Below are 19880 nucleotides of genomic sequence, written 5' to 3' on the forward strand. Positions count from 1 at the left end.
CCGTGAGATACGGGAATCTCAGCTCCAGCATCCATGACAGATGGCCATCCAACCTCTGCTTTGAAACCTCCAAGGAAGGAGAGTCCGCCACCACCTGAGGGACACCGTTCCACTATCAAATAGCTCTTGCTGTCAGAAAGTTCTTCCTGATGTTTTGGTCAGAATCTCCTTTCTTGTAACTTGAAGCTAGTGGTTCGAATCCAACCCTCCAGAGCAGGAGAAAACAAGTTGCAGCTTCCGTTATTTCATCTTGGGCTTTTAGCTCTCTGCTGCGAATCGCTGTTTCCGAACCACAGTCATTCTCTTTTAAATTTCAAGGCTGAGACAGCACCGTTTGGAGGCAGCTAGTGGAGCCTGGTCTGTTCTGGGGCAGGAGTGGCCCTTCCTTCACCACTACTGGCCCTCTGTGCCCCTGGCCCAAATGCAGCAGGGTGGAAACAGATGCCCCCAGGAAACCCGGGTCCCAGCAGAAGAGCTGCACAACTCAGAGATGAAGAGGAAGGTCTGCAGAAAAGCAAGTTGCCTCCCAGGGAACAAATGCAGCTCTCATACGCCGGACCCAATCCCTGCACGCTCTGCTAGGGAGCTGGTGCGCGCACACACACCACACACCCGCAGCTCGGGATGCTGAGCTAGTCCTCTCCATCTGGGAGTGAAACAGGGACGCCCCAAACAAGATCAGCAAGAAGGAGGATGCCTGCCGCCCCTAGGAGGTTTGGGGCCTGCGTGTGGTTGACGAGGGGGACTTCTCAGTGGCGACCCCAAGAATGTGGTTCTGGTACGGCCTCTGTGGCTGAAGATGCCCTTCCTCACGCCAGCCCCCAGAAGCGGAGGGGAAAGCTCTGCTGCCCTGCCTGCAAGGCTCTGTGTGGAATTATTGTTTCTGCGGTTTGGGGGAGGGGGCAGATTTATTCTCCCGTGAGAAAAGGCTGCAGCTTTGGGGATCTGGAGAGAGCGGAGGGAGAGAAAGCTTTCCTCCCTCCCTCATGACAGCGGAACTTGTGGACATCCAAGGAAGCCACAGGAAGTGAGATTCAGGACGCATAAAACAAAGTGCTTCTTTAGGCAGCGCCTAGTTAAACTGTGGAACTCCCTCCCACAGGGGGCGGCGAAGGCCAGGATGGCTTTGAAAGAGGAGAAGAAAGATTCAGAGAGGAGAAAAAGGCTACTGATGACGGACAGCCACACCGGAGCCCGCCTGCCTCTCAATATCAGTTTCTGGGAATAGCGGGAGGGTCCCCCTATCATTTGTAGCACCATGGGGCAAAGCAAGGGGAGGACCCCCATCCCAGAGCAAAGCAGGTGCAAAGGAAGTGACCTCACGGGAGGCAGTGGGGCTGACTGGCTCCCTGCCCACCTGAGAGCTTTTGGTGGGATCAGGGACGGGGAAGAGGAACAGGCTCTCAAGCCAATGGCGAGGGCTGGCAGGCGCCAGGGGGCAGCCAAGGGCCAACGGGGGGGGGGTGTGGGGCCTACCTTGTTGGGCTTGACGGCCCTCTGCAGGTTCTCAATCCACTTGTCCCGCTCAGCGGCCGACCGGCAGGCAAAGCACTTGGTGCCCGAAGACGTGGTGACCTGGAGGGGGCGGCAGAAGGGGGTCATCTGCGCTCTGCACGTGCCCAGGCACCCGCCCTCCCTCTCTCGCCCCTCCCCCCCACGTACCTCAAAGCAGAACTCCTGGCCCAGGATGCTGCTGTGGACGGGCTTGATGATGGAGTCCTCGTCCAGGTTGAGCTCCAGGGCCTCCGCGGCGCTGCTGGGGCTGAGCAGGGACTCGTGGGAGTGGGACTCTTTGAAGCTCTGCATGAGGCGGGCCCTGCGAGGGGGCAAAGGGACAGGTCAGGCGGGAAGGGGGTGGGTGGGGGGCAGGCGGGAGTGCGGAGGCTGCGTCCGGAGTGCGGGGGGAGCAGAGGGAGGCGGGTCCAGGGGGTGCCAGGGAGCCTGAAGGAGGGGCGCACGTGAGGCTGCTCCTACGGGGTGGGGAGGGGGAGTGAGGGGGCAGGAGGAAGGTGCCGGTGGCAGCTGGGGCAAAGCCCACCCTCAGGCGGGGTACCTGGCGTCTGCCCCCCAGGGGGACATTTCTGCAGCTGCCAGGGGGGTCCCAGCCTGGAACGGGGTCAAGGCGGAGGAGAGAAAGAGAGAGAGAGAGATGGAGAGCAGCGTCAGAGGAGAGGCGGGCAGCATCAACCCCAGACACGGGGGGGGGGGGGAGAGGAAGAGAAGGTTCCCGGGATGGGGGGACGGCCCCCCACTCTGCCCCACAGCTCCTTCTCTCTCATCCAGGGAAGCCTCTGGGAGGGAGAGAGGCAGATGGGGGGCAAAGGGGTCCCCCACCGGCTCCTTGTCTCCGGTCCGAGGACAGAGCTGCCCCCCGCCCTCTCAGAGGACCCCCCTGGGGCTCCCCTTGTGGGCAGTGGGTGCGAGAGGAGGCCTGTGAGCTGGCTCCTCTTGCTGGGAGGCCCCCTCCCTTCTCCAGTGGCATTTCTGCTCGGAGCTGCCGCCCCCAGGAGGATATTTTTAGCCAAGCGGCATAAGCGGAGGGAGAGCGAGAGAGAGCCCAAGCGTGTCGGGGCTGCCGTCAGAGTGGGGGGGGGCTGGGAGGAGGCTAAAAATACACGCGGGGACCCAGGGATGAGCCTCCCAGGGAGGCAGCCAAGCGCAGCCACCGCCATGGGGAGGGAGGGGGGCAGCAGAGGGATCTGGGGGTCGGGGTGGAGAGCGTGCAGCAGAGGAGGGCAACCCAGTGGCAAGGATTTTGGGGGGGAGGGATACGGGCCTGGCGTCCACCTGCAGGGGACGGGGCACCCCAACCTGCCTCCCCACCTGCCCCTCACTGGGAGGGGCAGCCCAGCCTCTACCTCGGGGGGGGGGGGAGCCCTGGCCCTCTTCGTTGCCGTCGTCATCCCCTCACCTGTCATGGTCGGCGCTGCGGAAGCGGGGCAGCATCTGGCGGAAGCTGCTGGTGCGGTCCAGCTTGGGCTGGCTCTTGGTGCGCTTGATGGAGCTCTTCAGGCGCCGGCTGAGGAATCCCTGCTGCTGGGGGGCCCCAAAGGTCGGGGGGAGACAGAGTCAGAGAGGGAGTTGCCTTGGACAACTGCCCCACAGCCAGAAGCCTCTCAGCATGTCCCCCACCTCCATCTTTGCTTTCCCGTGGAGGGAAAGGGCCTGTCCCCACATTGGCCCATTGGGGCTGAGCAGCCAGCCCCCCGGTCCCTCTTGCCCTAGAGTACAGTGGCAGCCACTTGGAGGGATGGGGTGAGCTGGTCAGCTGCCCCCCTTCCTGTACTGTGACCCCATATCTTGCTGGGGGAGGGCTCTTGCAAGGTGGCTTCTTTGGGTGCCGGCCCCCCTTTCTCCCCCAGGACAACTGGGCAGGCTCCCCCAGGGAGGGGCTCCCTCCCCCAGGCCAGCCATCCCTCCCTGGCCATCTGTCAGGGATTCTTTAATGGGGATTCCCACATTGCAATGGGTCAGACTCGATGACCCTCAGGGGCCCCTTGCAATTCTGCCATTTCTATGACTGGGTGGCTTCCCCTTCGCTGGAGGGAGTTGGATGGCGGTCCCCAGGGATCCTGCAGGGGGGTTGGTCTAGATGGCCCTTGGCTTCCCCTTCTGACTCTCCCATTCCAGGATTCCTCCTCCAGTTGCATGACCCCCGGAGGTGCGTGAGGGGGGGCAGGGGGGGTGTGAGAGAGAGGGTGGGGTGCCTTTGCTCACCGAGGGCCGGAAGGGCGGAGCGGGTGGGGCGTCCATGTTGATGCTGTACTGCTTCCCTCCAGGGACGCTCTTCCGACGGGACCGGGCAGCGTGGTGCTCTGCAAAAGGAGAGGCGGCCGTCAGGTGGGGTGCCCCATTGTCGCTGTGGGGGGTGCCCTCTGGGAGCCAGTGGAGGAGAGTGGAGGCCGCAGGGGGAGGAGGACCCGGCGGGGCTGCAGGGTCTTCTTGAAGGGATGGGGGGCGACAGCAGAATGACACAGACAGCGCTCCCCTCCGCCGAAAGGGGGGGCACCGTCCCAGCCTCCGCATGTGGGTGACAGAGAAGCGGGGGCACCCCTTCCCCCAGCCCGGCTCTGGCCCTGGAAGAAGGGGGCTTCCTCTTCTCCCCATAGGCGACAGGGGCAGCATCATGGGGGGGGGGCGGAAAGAGGCTCCTGTGTGCTGCGTCCAGGGACCGCCTGGCATGTGTGGCGCTGGGTGGTTGTGAATGAGCAGCTGGGGGGGGGGAGGGAAGAAGCACGCCGGAGGCAGCTCCTCCTCCACCTCAGGAGGGGCTGGGGGGGACACACAGGAGCCTCAAATAGCAGAAAGAATTGGCGTCAGAGCTGGAAATAGTAGCAAAATCTGCACAGAGGCCTGCCTGGCTATTTACACCCCCCCCCCCACAGACACACACCAAGGCCACTTGCCACCTGCATTTGAGAGAGCACCCACCAAAGACCCCCCCCCCACAGGACCCAGGGGTCTGGGCTGATGCTGCCATCTCAGAAGAGGCCTGGGATTTTTTGATGGAAGGCAGTGCCCTCCCCCTTCCCATCCTGGGGCTGCCAACATTACCCCCTCACAATGGGGCTGCCCTAGAGATGCTGCACCGGTTGGGTTTCTGCCTGTGACACTGCTATCCTCTCTTGCTCCTCAACTTCCAAGTCCCTGCCCCGGACACAAACACAACTCCAGGGAGGTCCAGCCTAGCCCAGCCTCCCGTTCTTCTCTCTGTGGGCAAGTGGGCACCCCAAAGAGAAGGGACCCAGACGCCAGCAGGGCTTGAAGGCAACACAGCTCCCCTCAGCAAACAGGCATCCTGACGGCAGAAGGGAGGACTTGGCCCTCTGTACCCGAGGACTGGAAAGGAGTCAATGGAAGGCCCATGCCGGGATATTACAGGCCACTCAGCCAAAAACGAGTGAAAAGCAGCATTAGAGGTAACCAAGAGCACCGAAGAAGAAGCCCTGCTGAAGCAGCACCAGCATGGCTTCTGCAAGAGCTGGTCCCATCTCACAAACCAGCCATATAGACAGAGCTCTGGAGCAAATTCCTCACCAAAGACTTCTGAGTCAGCTGAGCAGTCAAGGAACAAGAGGAGGGGTTCTCTTGCAGGATGTTTCCCAAATGGAAAGAAACGGAGGTCCCCCAAGGATCGGAACCTGAGCTTTTGAACTTGCTCCTAAATGACCAAGAGTTAGGAGCCAGCAGTGAGGTGGCCAAGTTTGTGGATGACGCTAAATTGTTGTTAAAGCAAAAAGAGATTGCAAAGAGCTCCAAAAGGACCTCTCCAAACTGAGGGAATGGGTGTTACAATGGCAAAGGCAATTCAGGATAAATTCAGAGCAAAGTGATGTATGTTGGGGTCTGAACAGGAGGTGACGGCCCCCCGGGAGCGAGACCTTGGGGTCACAGCAGGGACCTTGGTGAAGAGGTTGTGTGGAAGCCATGAAAAAGGCAAATGCCATACTAGGGGTCTTTGGGAAAGTGATTGAAAACAAAACTGACAATATTCCTACATCTATACATAATTGTATACGTATGTCACTTTCCCACAATTGAAATCATGTGGCTTATAACGTAAAAAAATACATAACTGCAACGTAACAAAAGTACTCATAAACAATAAATGAAACATACAAAATAGAAAACCAAGCTAAGCAATTTCCACATAAATCACCACAAAACCTAAAATGCTGATGCCATTCTACAAGTCTACAGGGTGGCCACATTTGAAGCCCTGTGCCCTTGTCTGGCCGCCTATTGCGGAGTTGGAAATGGCTCAGGAAAGGACCACCAAAGTGAAGAAAGGGACTTGAGTCAGAGGCACCATGGCAGAAGGAGTGGAGAAGGAGTGCAGAAGTCTTCCTGCCTCTCTCACAGCATCAGAACTTGTGAGCATCCCAGGAAGCTTCACGCAGCCCACACTTGACCTCTGGAACTCCCTCCCTTCCTTCGCAGAGCAGCCCCTCCATCTCCTCCACTGTTTGGGCTGCTCTTTTCCTGAACTTCCCAGCTCTGCAACCTCCGCAGTTTCGGGCTGCAGCAGCTGGACCTGGGCAGCGCATCTCAGGGGTGCTCCTCCCTCCATCACTCACACGGAGCTGTCACTCAGCGCAAGGCCTGCCTTGAAACCTCCGACCGGGTCAGAGGGGGCCGGGGCAAGGAGCCCCCAGCCCAGAAGGGCTGCTGGAATGTGAGCCGTCAGTCAAGTGGGGGTGCTCTTTGGCACATCTGCTGAGCAGCCAGATCTTGCAGCCTCCCCCCCCCCAATTTAGGCACATCTGCTCGGAAGCAGCTTGCCATGCTGACAGGACGGGGTGGGGTGATGGGCGCTTGACAGGCAGGCCGGGAGTAATGGGGGGGGGCGCAGTGAGCGAGAGCAGGCGCCAATCAGCTAGGAAGAGCCCCACAGCAGCAGGACCTGGACCAGCCTCCTGCTCTTCCCAGAGAGGCCACCCAGGAGCAAGCGGGACCCGAACGCAGCCCCTTCAGGCCGCCTGGAGCTACCAGCCTCCCAGAAGACCAATGCCTCTGTCTCTGTCTCTGCATTGCCTGGTGGGCAGGTGGCTGGGCTGATCAGGGTGGTCAGATGCAGAGGCCGGGGCTTTTTGGGGTGCCCCCTGGGGTCCCTCCTAAGCTGACTCTTGGGCCAGAGAAGGGGATGCCTGGCTGCTTCTCCCTGCCTGCAGGGGGTTCACAGGGCAGGAAGAGTCCAGGGGGCAGCTCACCTGCCCCCTCCCACCCCCACCTTCCCTCTGCCCCATGGCTCAGCCAAGGCCAAGCTTGTGACTGGGGTGGGGAGAGGAAAGGGCAGCGTCCATGGGGCAGAAAGCCCCCCACCCCCAAGGAGGACTTTCCAAACCAAGCCAGCCTTCCCAGAGGAATGTCTCCTGTTCTGGAGGCAGTTGAGTGGGGGGTGGGGGTGGGAGAAGGGGGGGCTGTGGCTGATGAAGAGCTGCCAAACCAGGCCCAGTGGGGGGAGCCATCCCTGGCCCCTTCCTCCCAGCATCAACACTTCCCTCTCCCCCCTGCCCATTGATGCCCCAGTAGCAGAAGGCGGCTGCTGCCTGAACCCCAACAAGGGAGGGGCTGTGCCCATTGCCCTCCCCCAAGCACACAGAGCGAGGGATCTGCGCCTCCTTCGTGGATGAGCCATCTTTCTTTGCTGCCACCCCCAGCCAGCCACTCGTCCAACTTGGCCGGTGCTCCCAGGCCCCCTCTCCAGGCTCTGGGGCACAGGCCCCCCTCCACCCACCCCACATCTGGGTCAAGGCACCTTGAGAAAGAACTGGGGGGGGGAGCAGCTGCCTCCTGCAGAGTGAGGCCACTGGTCCCTCCAGCTCAGGAGGCCTCTCCCAGCTGCCAGTGGCCCCCTGTCTTCCCAAAAGGCCCCCCATCGAAGGATGGAGCAGGCCTCCCCCTGCTCAGCTTCCCAGGCCAGACCAGGGAGAGCAGCTTCTGGGGGCGGGAGGGAGGGGTGTCTGTGGCCGGAGGGTCAGAGCCCTTCCCACTTGGCAGAGAGGGAACCACAGAGCAGCTCTCCTGCCTGCTGCCCCCCCCCTCGTGTGCAGCCCCAAGGAGGAACCACGTGGGCCTCACCAACGGCAGGAGGGGGGGGTCTTTTGAGGCAACATCTCCTCCTCTACCCCAACACACACATTTCAAAAACCATCGATGGGTTCCCTCTAAGCAAAGCCCACCCCAGGCCCCACCTGCAGGTCTCCTATGGGGGCCCATTCCTGCCATGGGGTTCCAGCCCCCCCCACCATGTGCCTCTTGTAGTGGCTAAAAGGCAGCATGAGGGAAAGGAGGGGAAGCCACGGGAACCCTGCCCGCAAGGGGGGGCTTTGGTCTGCTGGGGTTTCCCCCCCCCTGGCTTGTTGGTCTGCCTTCAGGGGCTGGGGGAGGCAAAGCCAGCCAGCAGCTTCCAGGTGAGCCTCTGCGGAGCCAGAGGGACAGGTTTGTGGCACCTGCCCATGGGGGGGGGGAGATGCTCAGCTGCTGCCCCCTCAAGGCCCCTCAGCACACCTGCGCCCAGGTCTTGTGCAGACTGCCATGGGGCTGGGAAGGCATGCTCAGAGGTGCTCTTGCCGCTGGGAGCTCCGGCCTTTGGGAGCAGTTCAGGCCCACCCTGAGACTGTGGCGGGGAGAGGAAGGGGGGCTCTCAGGCCTTGCCGGCTTCCCTTTGGGGGTTCACCTGGCTACGCTGGGCTGGGAGGAGCCCCCTTGGGCAACTGACTCAGCTGCCCCCTCTGCCGCTGGGCTCCCCCGAGGTCCTCCAGGAGGGTCAGGGAGGCATCAGCGATGGCATCTCCTGAGCCGGTGGCAGCCTGCCGGGTGCCAGGGGAGGGGGCTCCCTGTCCGCCCCCCTCCCCCGTCACGCACGCACGCACGCACGCACGCACGACGCCGGCAAGCAGCGCCCCCCTTCCCGGGCAGCGGAGCCCCAGCTCCTCTCCCCGGCGCAAGCTTCCGTAGGATCGGCCTCCGTCGGCCCCGCGCCCCGGCGCAACCTCGCCTGCCCTCGCCCGCCCGCCGCCCTCATCCCCCCCCCCCGGATGCCTCCTCCGCCCGCGCAGCGCCCCCGCCCCCCGCGGCGGAGCCTCCGGCCCTTACCTGCAAGCCAGAGGGGCCTCCGGGCCGCTAGGGCTCCTCCGTCTCCTCCGTCTCCTGCCCCCGGGCGCGGCCCATCGGGGGGCCGCCGGGCCCCAGCCTAGCTGGCCATGCGGCCGGACCAGCGCCCCCAGCCCGCCTGCCGGCCGGCCGGGCCGAGCTCCCCCTGCCACCCGCCGGCCCGGCGGCGGCGGCGCAGCTGGCCCGCCCGCTCCTGCGCCTGCCTGCCTGCCTGCCTGCCTGCTCCTCGCCCGCCCGCCCGCCCGCCCGGTGCCCGCCGCCCGCCGCCCGCCGCCTCCTCGCCCGCTCCTCGCTCCTCGCTCCTCGCTCGCTGGCTGGCTGGCTGGCTGGCTGGCTCCCCGCAGCATGCCGAGCCGTTGCTAGGAGACGGGCTCGCCTGTCAGCAGCCGCTCGCGGGAGAGCCGGGAAGGGACGGGCACGGGCACGGGCACGGGCAGGGCGGCGGAGGGGCCCGGGACCCCGGCCGGCACTCCCGAGCACCAGGCGGGGAAGCCTAAACTCCCCCCCCCCCGGAAAAGGCCCCGGCTGCAGACCCTCCCCCCCCCGCTCCCTTCCTTGGGGCCACGAAAGCGGGGCGCCCCGGAGCAGAAACCCCCAAGCCCGGACTCTGCGCCTCTCCCCCCCCCATCTCTGGGTCCGGGGGGGGTCCCTCCCCGCTGCGCCCGGGACCCCTCGGCCCGAGCAGGGTCACTCGGGGTCAGCGCGGGCGAGGGGGCGCCGCCGCTGGAGTTTGGCAGCGGGCCAGCAGGGGGCGCTGGAGGGCCGCAGCAAAGAGGGGGCGTCGCGTGTGCGCGTGTGTGTTGGGGGGGGGGCATGTCCCCGGATTCCGCCTGTCTCCGGCTGCCTCTCCCCTTCATCTCTTCTTGGAGTTTCCATGGAAACCTTTTAAGCCAACTTCTCAGGGAGACAAAAATCTTTTTTTAAACCTCGAGCAGGAAAGGGGGGAAGGGAGGATGAAGAGGGAGGGGAGCTAAGGGCACACACACTGCCCCAGGCAAGGAGGGCCCAGGCCAGAGCCCAAAGACCCCCATCCCCGGAGAGGGGGCCCATGGGGAGCCAGGACAGGGGACCTGGGGGAAGAAGCAGGACTCCCTGTCCTCTGCTAGGGGCCTGGAACAGAGCCCTCCACTGCAGGCTGCGGGGCTCAATGCTCCCGCCCTCCCTGTTTGAGCCAGGACTCCTGGGTCCCTCGCAGCCCCACAGAGCAGCAACACCCACGGAGGCCCAGCTCTGAATAGGACTGCCTGGGAAGGCAGCCAGAGGGAGAGAGGGTTCCTATAGCAACAGTTGTCAAGCGCCCAGGAGCCATTACCTTTCAATGGAACTCACTATTATGGGATGGGACGCGGGTGGGGGGCTCTGGAGTGAATAGCTGAGAAGCTGCTGGCAGTGGGTCACGAGGGCGGGGGCTGCAGCTGAAGCCCAGCCAGGGTCCCCCAACACACTCTCACAATCTTCCTCGGCGTGGAGCCTCTGTCAGCTTCCCCAGGAAGAAAGAGCACCCATGGGTGGCCCCAGCGATATGAGGCGGCTCCTTTGGGTGGGGATTCACCGAGAAAAAGGCTTCTGGCGCTTCACCTTCCCTTTTCTGAACAAACCAAATGCTGCTACTGCTGCTTTGGCATCCCTCGTAGCCAAGGAAGATTGTCTTCTGTGAACAGGGTCTTAGCAGGGAGTCCGTAAGTGACGTGGAGGCCAATTCTGGATCCACACATCCTTCCACAGTGGGGACATTGGTTTCCGGGAAGGAGTTGAACCCGGGGAGGGTTTGCCAAGCGTGCCTTCCTCTGAGCCCGTCTCTCCCTTTCGTCTTAGGCTAGTGTTTCCCAATTGTTGGTGTTTATACTACATTTTTAAAGATTTGCCTTGAGACAGTCTTTAAACCTCTTATGTTGACCACCAGCATTACGCTTTCCATTTTAAAGTTCGGAATAGAGTAGTTGCTTTGGAAGACAATAATCAGGCATCCGCACAACATGACCAGTCCAATTAAGTTGATGTTGAAGAATTATTGCTTCCACACTGGTGATATTTGCTTCTTCCAGTACACTGGCATTAGTTCGCCTGTCTTCCCAAGTGATGTGTAAAATTTTCCAGAGACACCATGGATGGAATCTTTCAAGGAGCTGGAGGTGGCGTTTGTAAGTGGTCCGTGTTTCACAAGCGTACAGTATGGTTGGCAGTACGATAGCTTTGTCAGCAAGCCTTTTGGTTTCCCTGTAAATGTCCCAGTCCTCAAACCAAGGGGACCCACCTGGCCCAGCCCCCTGCTCTCCTCACGGTGGGCGACCAGGTGTCCCAGACAGAAGCAGCAGGACCCAACAACTGCACAAACACCCAACCATCTCACTTCTCACTTGCCTTTTTTCTACACTAAAAGTCCCTTTCTTCACAGGGGACTGCTCCATCCCTGGAACCTTTTCCAACTCTGCAATATCCTTTCTGAGCTGAGGCAACCAGAACAGGACACAGGGCTCCACATGCAGCTGCACCATCAATTTGTATAATGGAATGGCAAGAGTGGCCCTATTCTAATGATCATAGAGGTCCCTGCTATGACCCCAGGTCTCACTCCTGGGCTGTCACCTCCCCTTCAGACCCCAGGAGTGTGTATGTGAAGTTAAGATCCGCCCCCCCCCTCCATACATCACTCCGTCCAAAGCTGTTTGGAAGTCCAAGGTCCCCATTATCCAAATCCCCTCTGTCTATAGAATTGGTTTTTTTAAAAATTGATTTTAGAATGCTGTGTTACTTTTATTGTTGTTAGCCGCTCTGAGCCCGGCTTTGGTTGGGGAGGGTGGGTTATAAATATATTTATTATTATTATTATTATTATTATTATTATTATTATTATTATTATTATTACTGAGCTATTGACACCCTCAAATATCTCTAATAGGTTTGTGAGATGGGACTGGCCCTTGCAGAAGCCATGCTGGTGCTGCTTCAGCAGGGCTGCTGCTTCTTCCTCTCCTCCTCCTCCTCCTCCTCCTCCTCCTCCTCCTCCATGGCCGTGGTTATTTTGCCTCTCCAGAGACCAGATCCAAACCCCAGTCCATCCACACAAACCACCAAGCGGCCATGGGACGAGGACACATTGCAACTCACCCTGAGCCCTTGCCGTGGGGCCAGGGCAGGGTCCTCAGGGAATACTTGGGGTCCCTTTGGGATGGGGTCTTGAAGGGCGAAACGAGGAACGTATCCTGAGTCAGTCCACCTCGCTCACTCCAGCCTGCCCTGCCTGCTGGCTTTCTCTAGGATTCCAGGGAGGGGGCACAATCGGCACTGCAGAGCAGCTGTCTCCCCACCAAGCCAGGCCATGGGTTTGTCTGCCCCTATAAATGCCACGTGGCACTGAACCCGGGACTTTCTGCATGCAGAACAGACACAGGTCCTATCATGCCTGCCCTTTGACCAGAAGCCCTGGTTGGGGCTGCTCAGGGACCAGTGCTTTGTTCAGGAGCACCTTTGTCTTCCTTGTGCTGCCTATATGCCCAAAGATGTCCTTCCACCATCTCCGGGCCCCCACGCGACCCCTCTCCCTGCACCCCACCACAATGCTAGTGCCACCCACCCATCCACGTTGGAGAGATCATGTTGGGGCGCCTCAAAATCCCTTCTTTGTCTCCCACACCCTGAACAACTGGGTGTCCTCAGCTAATCTGGGGCACCCCAACTCCCTTATCTACTGCCCCCTCTCACCCCATGGTGGCACTTGTGTGGGGAGCCCAAGTGAAATCTCCATGGGGTAGCTGAGGGGGACTTTCACCCCATGGTGACCCATGCAGGGGGTGGACATGGGGAAGGGAAGGAGAGTCCCCTAAGGAACAGTGACTGGGCAGACATCACCGCAGAAGTAGGCTGTCATATCCTGAAGAGCAAAAAAGAGGACAGCCCAAACCGCTGCCAGCCTGAGCCTAATAAATAAATAAATAACCCTCCCCCCCCCAAAAAAACCCCAGACATTTCCTTAAAATATAAAATTCTCCCCAGTCAGGCATGTTGATCCCCCAAAAGAGGACATGTCTGGGATTTTCAGGACATATGGCAACTCTACGCAGAAGGGAAAACGAGGCAGGCGCCTGTGAACACCCCCACCCCAAACTGGTCTGGATTAGAGGAATTATTAGGGTACAGGTTTGTTAAGGAGGAGATTGGTCGGGGAAAGAGAAGCTCCCTCCCTTTCCCCAATGACCCCCCAAGAGTCATGGGAGGGGGGCTCCCGTGTGATTTCACACAAGCAGACGAAAGGGACACATCCTCTTGGCCCTGAGCCCCCTGGCCAGCCTCTGCCCCAGCTCAGGCCCCATTCAGGCCACACCATTTCCTTCACTATATGGGAATTTCTGCTCCTCCCTTTTCTACCCAGGGGAGCTTTTGGAGGAGGATTTGAGGGACAGAACTGATTGAAGATCCCCCACATTCTCAACAGCCCTGCAGAGAGGCCTGGGGCACTGCCTGGCGTGAAAACGTAGGAAAAGCCCGCTGGATCAGGCCACCTAGTTCAGCACCCTCTTCTCACAGTGGCCAACCAGTTGTCCCCAGGCCATGAATAATCCTATCAACTTCTATCCTGTCTCTTCCTCGCCTGTTCTCAAAGCTGAAAAGTCCCAGCTGCTGCAACCTTTCTTCGCTCCCTCGCCTGGATCACTTAGTGGCCCTTTCCTCAACCTCTTCCATCCTTTGTGAGGCGAGGTGACCAGAACAGGACACAGGGCTCCGCATGCAGTCACACCACAGATTTGTATTACGGCATCTGTCGTTTTATTTTCAGCTCCTTTCCTAATGATCGCTAGCATGGAATTTGCCTTTATCAAAGCCACTGCACACAGTGGATCACTTGGGTCAACCCCCTGTGCTGGGAGCACTTTCACCACCAAATCCCCTGGGCTGCTCCCCCCCCCACACACACACACAGGGAGTTTGTCCTGACTTTGGGTTTCCAACATAGCTAGGTGAGGAGATTGAATTTCCCTGGTTGGGGGGGGGGGACCTGCATGGATTGAGATGGGGGGGTGTCCCAGTGGCCTGAGCACAGCATGCTGCTTTGGTGAGGGCCTCGGTGGTGCTGGAGGGGCATCTATGGGTTTGTAATCACGACCCCCCCAGCACTTTTGACATGCTCCGTGTGCTCTAATGTCCCTGGAGGAAGCAGATTTTGGCTGAGGGGAGGGTGGTAGCGTCGCCTGTGGATCTCAGAGACAGACCAACAGCTTTGGTACCATATTCCTCCTCCGGGGGGAGGGCAGCCCCACACGCAAGTGCCACCCTGCTAGACATGGGGTGGATTCTGCCCTCAAGGTGCTCTCGGTGGCCTTGCTCTTTTCCTGCCAGTCTCCTCTGCCCCAGAGGCTGTGCTCCTCCGCGTGGAACCCAGAACCCCCTCCCTCCTTGCAGCTGAGAGGAAAAGCAGGGGCAAAAAGGTGACCTCCAAGTGTAGGGCCCACCCCCTGGGGGTCCCCTACCGTGCTCTGGGTGGGGTCTCCCTTCCACAGGGACGCTGACGGTCCGGCGCAGGAGCTTGTTCCGAGCGGGATCCCGCTGGCGTTCTCGAAGGAGCAGGGGGTGGATCTGGCCCAGGAGAGAGGCAGACACAAGGGCACAAGAGATAGCAGAGGGGAAAGGAGCCCCGAGACCCACCCGCTCCACCCCCCAGTCCACCCCACACCCAAGCAGCTTCGGGGGCCAACCTGGTGCTCCCAGGGGAGAAGCAGAAGCAGAAGACGAGGCCCCAACTCAACAGGGGGGGGGGAACGGGACTCTGACCAAACCAGTGAGTCCGCGATGGGTGCCAAGGCACCGACCCTGGCCACATCCACACCAGGCATTCAAAGCACACAGTTCCCCCTGAAGAATCCTGGGAACTGTAGTTTGCTGGAAATTGCAGCTCTGTGCAAGGTGAACTACAGTTCTTTAAGGGAAGCTGTGTGCTTTGAATATCTGCTGCTGACACGTCCTCTGGCTGCTCAGAAGGAGCGCGCACACCTCCGCCCCCAGGGAAGAGGAGCCTTTTCTGCCCCATTGCCTGCTTCTTTTGACTCTATCTCCTCTCCCCAACACCTTGTGGTAGATGACTTTCTGAGGATAAGAGGAGCTTGACAGCAGAATGGTCTCCCTCAGGAGATGGTGGACTCTCCCTTGGTAATAATAATAACAATAACTTATTATTTACCGTATTTTTCGCTCTATAACACGCACCTGACCATAACACGCACATTGTTTTTAGAGAGGAGGAAAAAAAGGGAAAAACATTCTGAATGAAACAGTGGATGTATCGTTTTTGGGCTTCATGCTGTGGCACAGACATGTGATCTGATGGTGAATTTGGGTGACCCAATGCCAAAATCCTGAGATCCCTGTGGATCCATGCTTTGTAACCACGTTTTTGCACCATTGCAGCCCCAGGCAACAGTGGGTGCGTGATTTTTTTGGTGCAGGCAGTAGCCATGGACATGCTATGTGATCTGATGGTGAATTGGGGTGACCCAATGCAAAGATCCTGAGGATCCATGTGGATCCATGCTTTTAAACCACGTTTTTGCACCATTGCAGCCCCAGGCAACAGTGGGTGCGTGATTTTTTTGGTGCAGGCAGTAGCCATGGACATGCTATGTGATCTGATGGTGAATTTGGGGTGACCCAATGCAAAGTTCCTGAGAATCCCTGTGGATCCATGCTTTGTAACCACGTTTTTGCACCATTGCAGCCCCAGGCAACAGTGGGTGCGTGATTTTTTTGGTGCAGGCTGTAGCCATGGACATGCTATGTGATCTGATGGTGAATTTGGGGTGACCCAATGCAAAGATCCTGAGGATCCATGTGGATCCATGCTTTTTAACCACGTTTTTGCACCATTGCAGCCCCAGGCAACAGTGGGTGCGTGATTTTGGGGGGGCAGGCTGTAGCCATGGACATGCTATGTGATCTGATGGTGAATTTGGGGTGACCCAATGCAAAGATCCTGAGGATCCATGTGGATCTATGCTTTGTAACCACATTTTAAGTGGGGAGCGAAGGAAAAACAAAGAAGGGACATTAGAGGGGTGTGCAGAGAAGCAGCTGGCTAAGAATGCAGGAGAGGGATTTAACAGGTTGGAGGAAAGAAAGGCAAAAGTTTTCCCCCACCCAAGCCAGCCAGCCATCTCTCTCTCTCTCTCTCTCTCTCTCTCTCTCTCTCCCTCCCTCCCTCCCTCCCTCCCCCCCTCTCTCTCTCTCCCTTCCCCCCTCTCTCTCCCTCTCCCCCAGCAGCACCGGAGCTTGCCTGGAGGGGAGGGGCTTTCCCTGCTCTTTGTTCTGTTTCAGCAAACACAGCAACGAAACAGAGGAGGGTGGGCAGTAAGACCCTGAGGCAGAATGCAGGAAAGCAGCCGCTTCCTCTTTTCAGTTTTCCCTTCTCCGTGAAGCGCTGCGATTTGATTTTTGCCTGGCGATTTGATTTTTGCCTGATTTTTCGGCTCCAGGGACCACACATTCGCTCTATAACACGCACAGACATTTCCCCTTCCTTTTTAGGAGAAAAAAACTGCGTGTTATAGAGGGAAAAATACGGTATATGCCTTCCACCAAGCATTCAAAACTTCCCTGAGCAGGGCTGCCTTTGGATGTATTCTAAAAATCAGTTGTTTATTTCCTTGAATCTGATGGGAGGATGTTTGAGGGGGCAGGTGCCACCACCAAGAAGGCCCTCTCCCTGTAATCTCACTTCTCGCAGGGAGGGAACTGCCAGAAGGTTTTTAAGCAAAGGTCGGACAGCCATATGACCCTCGGGGTTCCTTCCATCTCTGCAGTATTGTGATTCTATGACTCTATGAACCTAAGAGCAACTCGGCTTTCCTGCTGCCTCCAGCCGTGGATGGAGGGCATAGCCATGGCAGCTGGTAGCCCTCCATAGCCCTTTCCTCCATGAATTTGCCATACATCTCAGGGCAAGCAAAATACAATGCTAAGGAATGCAGAGAAATAAAGAAACAGTCACACAATTCTGTATGCAAGTTCTGTAGAACTTCCCAAAGACCAAATATAAAAATAAGACCTTTATATTCCACCAAGTGTCTGTTTCTTTACATATAGCAGCGTCAACCCTTACACAATGAGCAGAGTGCCTTCTCCGTTTTAAGGAACTGACTTTTCTATTTGAGTATGTGCTTTGCCGTCTTATTGTTCCATTGAGGGCCGACCGGAGGAAGACATTGGACACAAAGATTGGCATCCAGTGATCTCAGGATTTCACACAGGATTTCACGCAGTTTGAGTAACTGAGAGGATACAGTGGTACCCCGCAAGACGAACGCCTTGGAAGATGAAAAACTCGCTAGACGAAGGAGTTTTTCGTTTTCTTAGCCGCTTTGCAAGACGCATTTCCCTATGGGCTTGCTTCGCAAAACGAAGCTTGCCCCGCAAGCTCCGGGGATAGCGGGGAAACACAGCACGTCTTCCCCGCTGTCCCCGGAACTCTTTTGAAGCAAGGGGCGTCAGGGAGAAGATCGCTTCTCCCCGTTGCCAGCCCCTCTGTCCCCGGACCCCTTTTGAACTAAGGGGCGGCAACGGGGAGAAGCGATCTTCTCCCCACCGCCCCTTGCTTCAAAAGAGGGGACAGACGGGAAGGCGCGCGTGCCTTCCCCTCTCTCCCTGGACCCCTTTTGAACCAAGGGGCAGCAACGGGGAGAAGCGATTCTCCCCGCTGCCCCTTCCCTTGCTTTAAAACAGGTCCGGGGACAGAGGGGAAGGCGCGCGGCGCTTCCCCTCTGTCCCCGGACGGTCTCCATAGGAACACATTGATTGATTTTCAATGCATTCCTATGGGAAACCGTGCTTCGCAAGACGAAAAACTCGCAAGAAGAAAAAACTTGCAGAACGAATTAATTTCATCTTGCGAGGCACCACTGTAGCTACAACACTCTCGGGGGATGTGGACAGCTTTTTCTGGTGTGTGGGTTATCCTCCACCAACTACTTCTTATTATTACACTTATAGTGATTATTTTCTCTTTACTGAATGAAGGAATATTTGGATGGAGCTTTGGCTTTGAGACTTCCTGTATTGCACCTGAATATGATTTTGGTACTGCATACATTATGTAAAAGCTATATTTAAAGAAACGGACACTTGGTGGAATATAAGTCTTATTTTTATATTTGGTCTTTGGGAAGTTCTATTTAATTGCATACAGAGTTGTAGGAGCTGTATGTCTCAGGGTGGCTGGGCGATGGTGGTGAGGCGCTGCCTTAAAGGGCTCCAATGGCTCCCCCTGGTGCTCCCCTGGGAGCAAAATGCCCACCCCACCCTCCCCGTTCCCATTGCCCCCCAGCGCCCCCTTCTCCCACAACCCGCTGGCCTCTCACCTCTTCCTCATCCAGCATCAGCAGCTGGTTTCCGGAGATGATGCAGAATCGGGGGTTCCAGGGCCGGTCGTAAGGGGAGTGCATGTACTGGGCGCGGTGCATAGGGGCTCCTCGCACATCTGCGCAAAGTGGAAAGGGAAGCATTAAGCAAAGGCCCCCACCTGCCCCCTGGGCACCCCCTTCCCTCCCACCCCCACCTCTGGCCAGCCCCTCTCCCTCCTCTTGCAGATACCCGATCGGCACCATGCGCGCACACACACATATACATGCTGTGGCCCAGTTCACAGGTTAGGATCAGGCAGCCCCCCAAATCCAGGGCGACCCCCCCTTACCACAACACCACCCCCAAGAGAACAGCTGCCATTGCTGCCACCCTAAGGGCCAAACAGCAAGCAAAGGGATAGAGGAAGCATAAGAACGTAAGAACAGAGGGAAAGCCTGCAGGATCAGACCCAAAGGGGCCCACCTAGCCCAGGATCCTGCCCTCACAGTAGCCAAGCAGGTGTCCATTGTGGAAACACGCAAGCAGGAACCAAGCACAAGAGCAGTTTCCAGCAACTAGCCTTCAGATGCATCGCCATCTCCGACTGCGGAAGCACAGCATGGCAGTCCTGGCGAGGGGCCATCAAGGGCCCGCAAGAGGAGGAGCTGCTGCCGCCTTGGACCACCTCAGGCCACACTGCTCTGCCTGGCTGGCAGGTGGCTCTCCAGGGTCTCAAGCAGGGATGGGGGGGGGGTCTCACCTGGGCCCACCAGGTGACGCCAACAACACAGCTGTGGTCAGGGAAGCCCCATTTTCACAACAGTGTGTGCTGTCAAATAACAGGAGGGTGACTTTTTAAACCTAACCCTTGAAAGGACTCTCTCCCTCCCTGGGACCTTTTGTATGCAAATAAGGTGTCCTCTCCCCCCCCCCCCCAATGAGCCAAGGCTCTTCCTGTAGCAGAGCAAGTGGTCTGTGCAAGGTGTTAAAACCAGGGATGGGGCAGGGCAGTTAGACGACTCCCCAAATATCCCAAGTCCCCCCCCCCCCGCCTCAAACTAAGGCCAGGAGAATGAGCATGACCGTTTCTCTTCACCGTTTACACAAGCACCACACATGCAGAGGCTATAAGATTGTAGCAATAAGCAGATACCATGTATCTTACTGTTTCCTCTGACTATCCAATATAGAAAACTGTAGAAACTACTGTATCACCAAAATTCAATGGTTTGACCGATTTCCTTGGTTCCAATGGTTAATATCTCCCCTGGAAGAGGGGAATCGGGGCCCACCCTGCCTCCATAATCCCTTAAACATAAAGGTCACACTCCTTGCCCCTCCATAAGGTGTGAATAGGAGGCAGGAGGCGATCACGGACAGCACATACCCCAGGCAGAAATCCAGGGATGGTGGATTGAATCCTGATACTTTCAAAGGAGCAGCACAGGAAAGCCTTGCAGCTAGGGGGATGTGTTCTTGGGAACTTAAGTCCAGGTACTTAAAAGGTGACTGGAACAAGGATGGTGAACAGAGGGTTGGGTGATGGGCTCATGTTTCTACACGCCAAACACTCCTAACTTTGTGACATTTGCGATGTATTGATGATGCTGTTGAAAAAATGTATTATGGGAAATGGGGAGAGGTCTTAAAAGTCCACGCAGCCCCAGGCTCGGGGTTCCTGATTTCTGTGTGTTCGCGCCTTGTTGCAACAAATAAAGATCAGGTCTGCTGGCCGCTGTCTTGCTTCTTGGCTGGAGACTCCTCCTTTTGCTGACCAGAGGGACACTTGTCACCCCTGGAAGCTGGATGCCAACTGGCTTGGGGGCTGGGACAGCCTCTTCAGCCCCCTTTCCCCACAACCACCAGATGGTCTATGGCAGGGTGGGGTGGGTGACTACAGGAGGTCCCTGGCAGAGGCAGGGGTGCTGCTGCAACGACCC

The 19880-nt window shown here is 58.1% G+C and overlaps 1 protein-coding gene across 1 annotated transcript in view; it reads right to left on the bottom strand.

Annotated features, from left to right (window-relative positions):
* SYNGAP1 (synaptic Ras GTPase activating protein 1) overlaps positions 1–19880 on the bottom strand; it is a 66313-nt gene that overhangs the window by 34311 nt on the left and 12122 nt on the right. The window contains 6 exon segments of the mRNA XM_081849362.1: positions 1477–1575; positions 1663–1816; positions 2912–3033; positions 3718–3815; positions 14082–14187; positions 17958–18076. Coding sequence (XP_081705488.1) covers positions 1477–1575; positions 1663–1816; positions 2912–3033; positions 3718–3815; positions 14082–14187; positions 17958–18076 — 698 coding nt within the window.

This window comes from Podarcis erhardii (genome assembly GCF_964252035.2).
Source record: "Podarcis erhardii genome assembly, chromosome: 2".
NCBI lineage: Eukaryota > Metazoa > Chordata > Lepidosauria > Squamata > Lacertidae > Podarcis > Podarcis erhardii.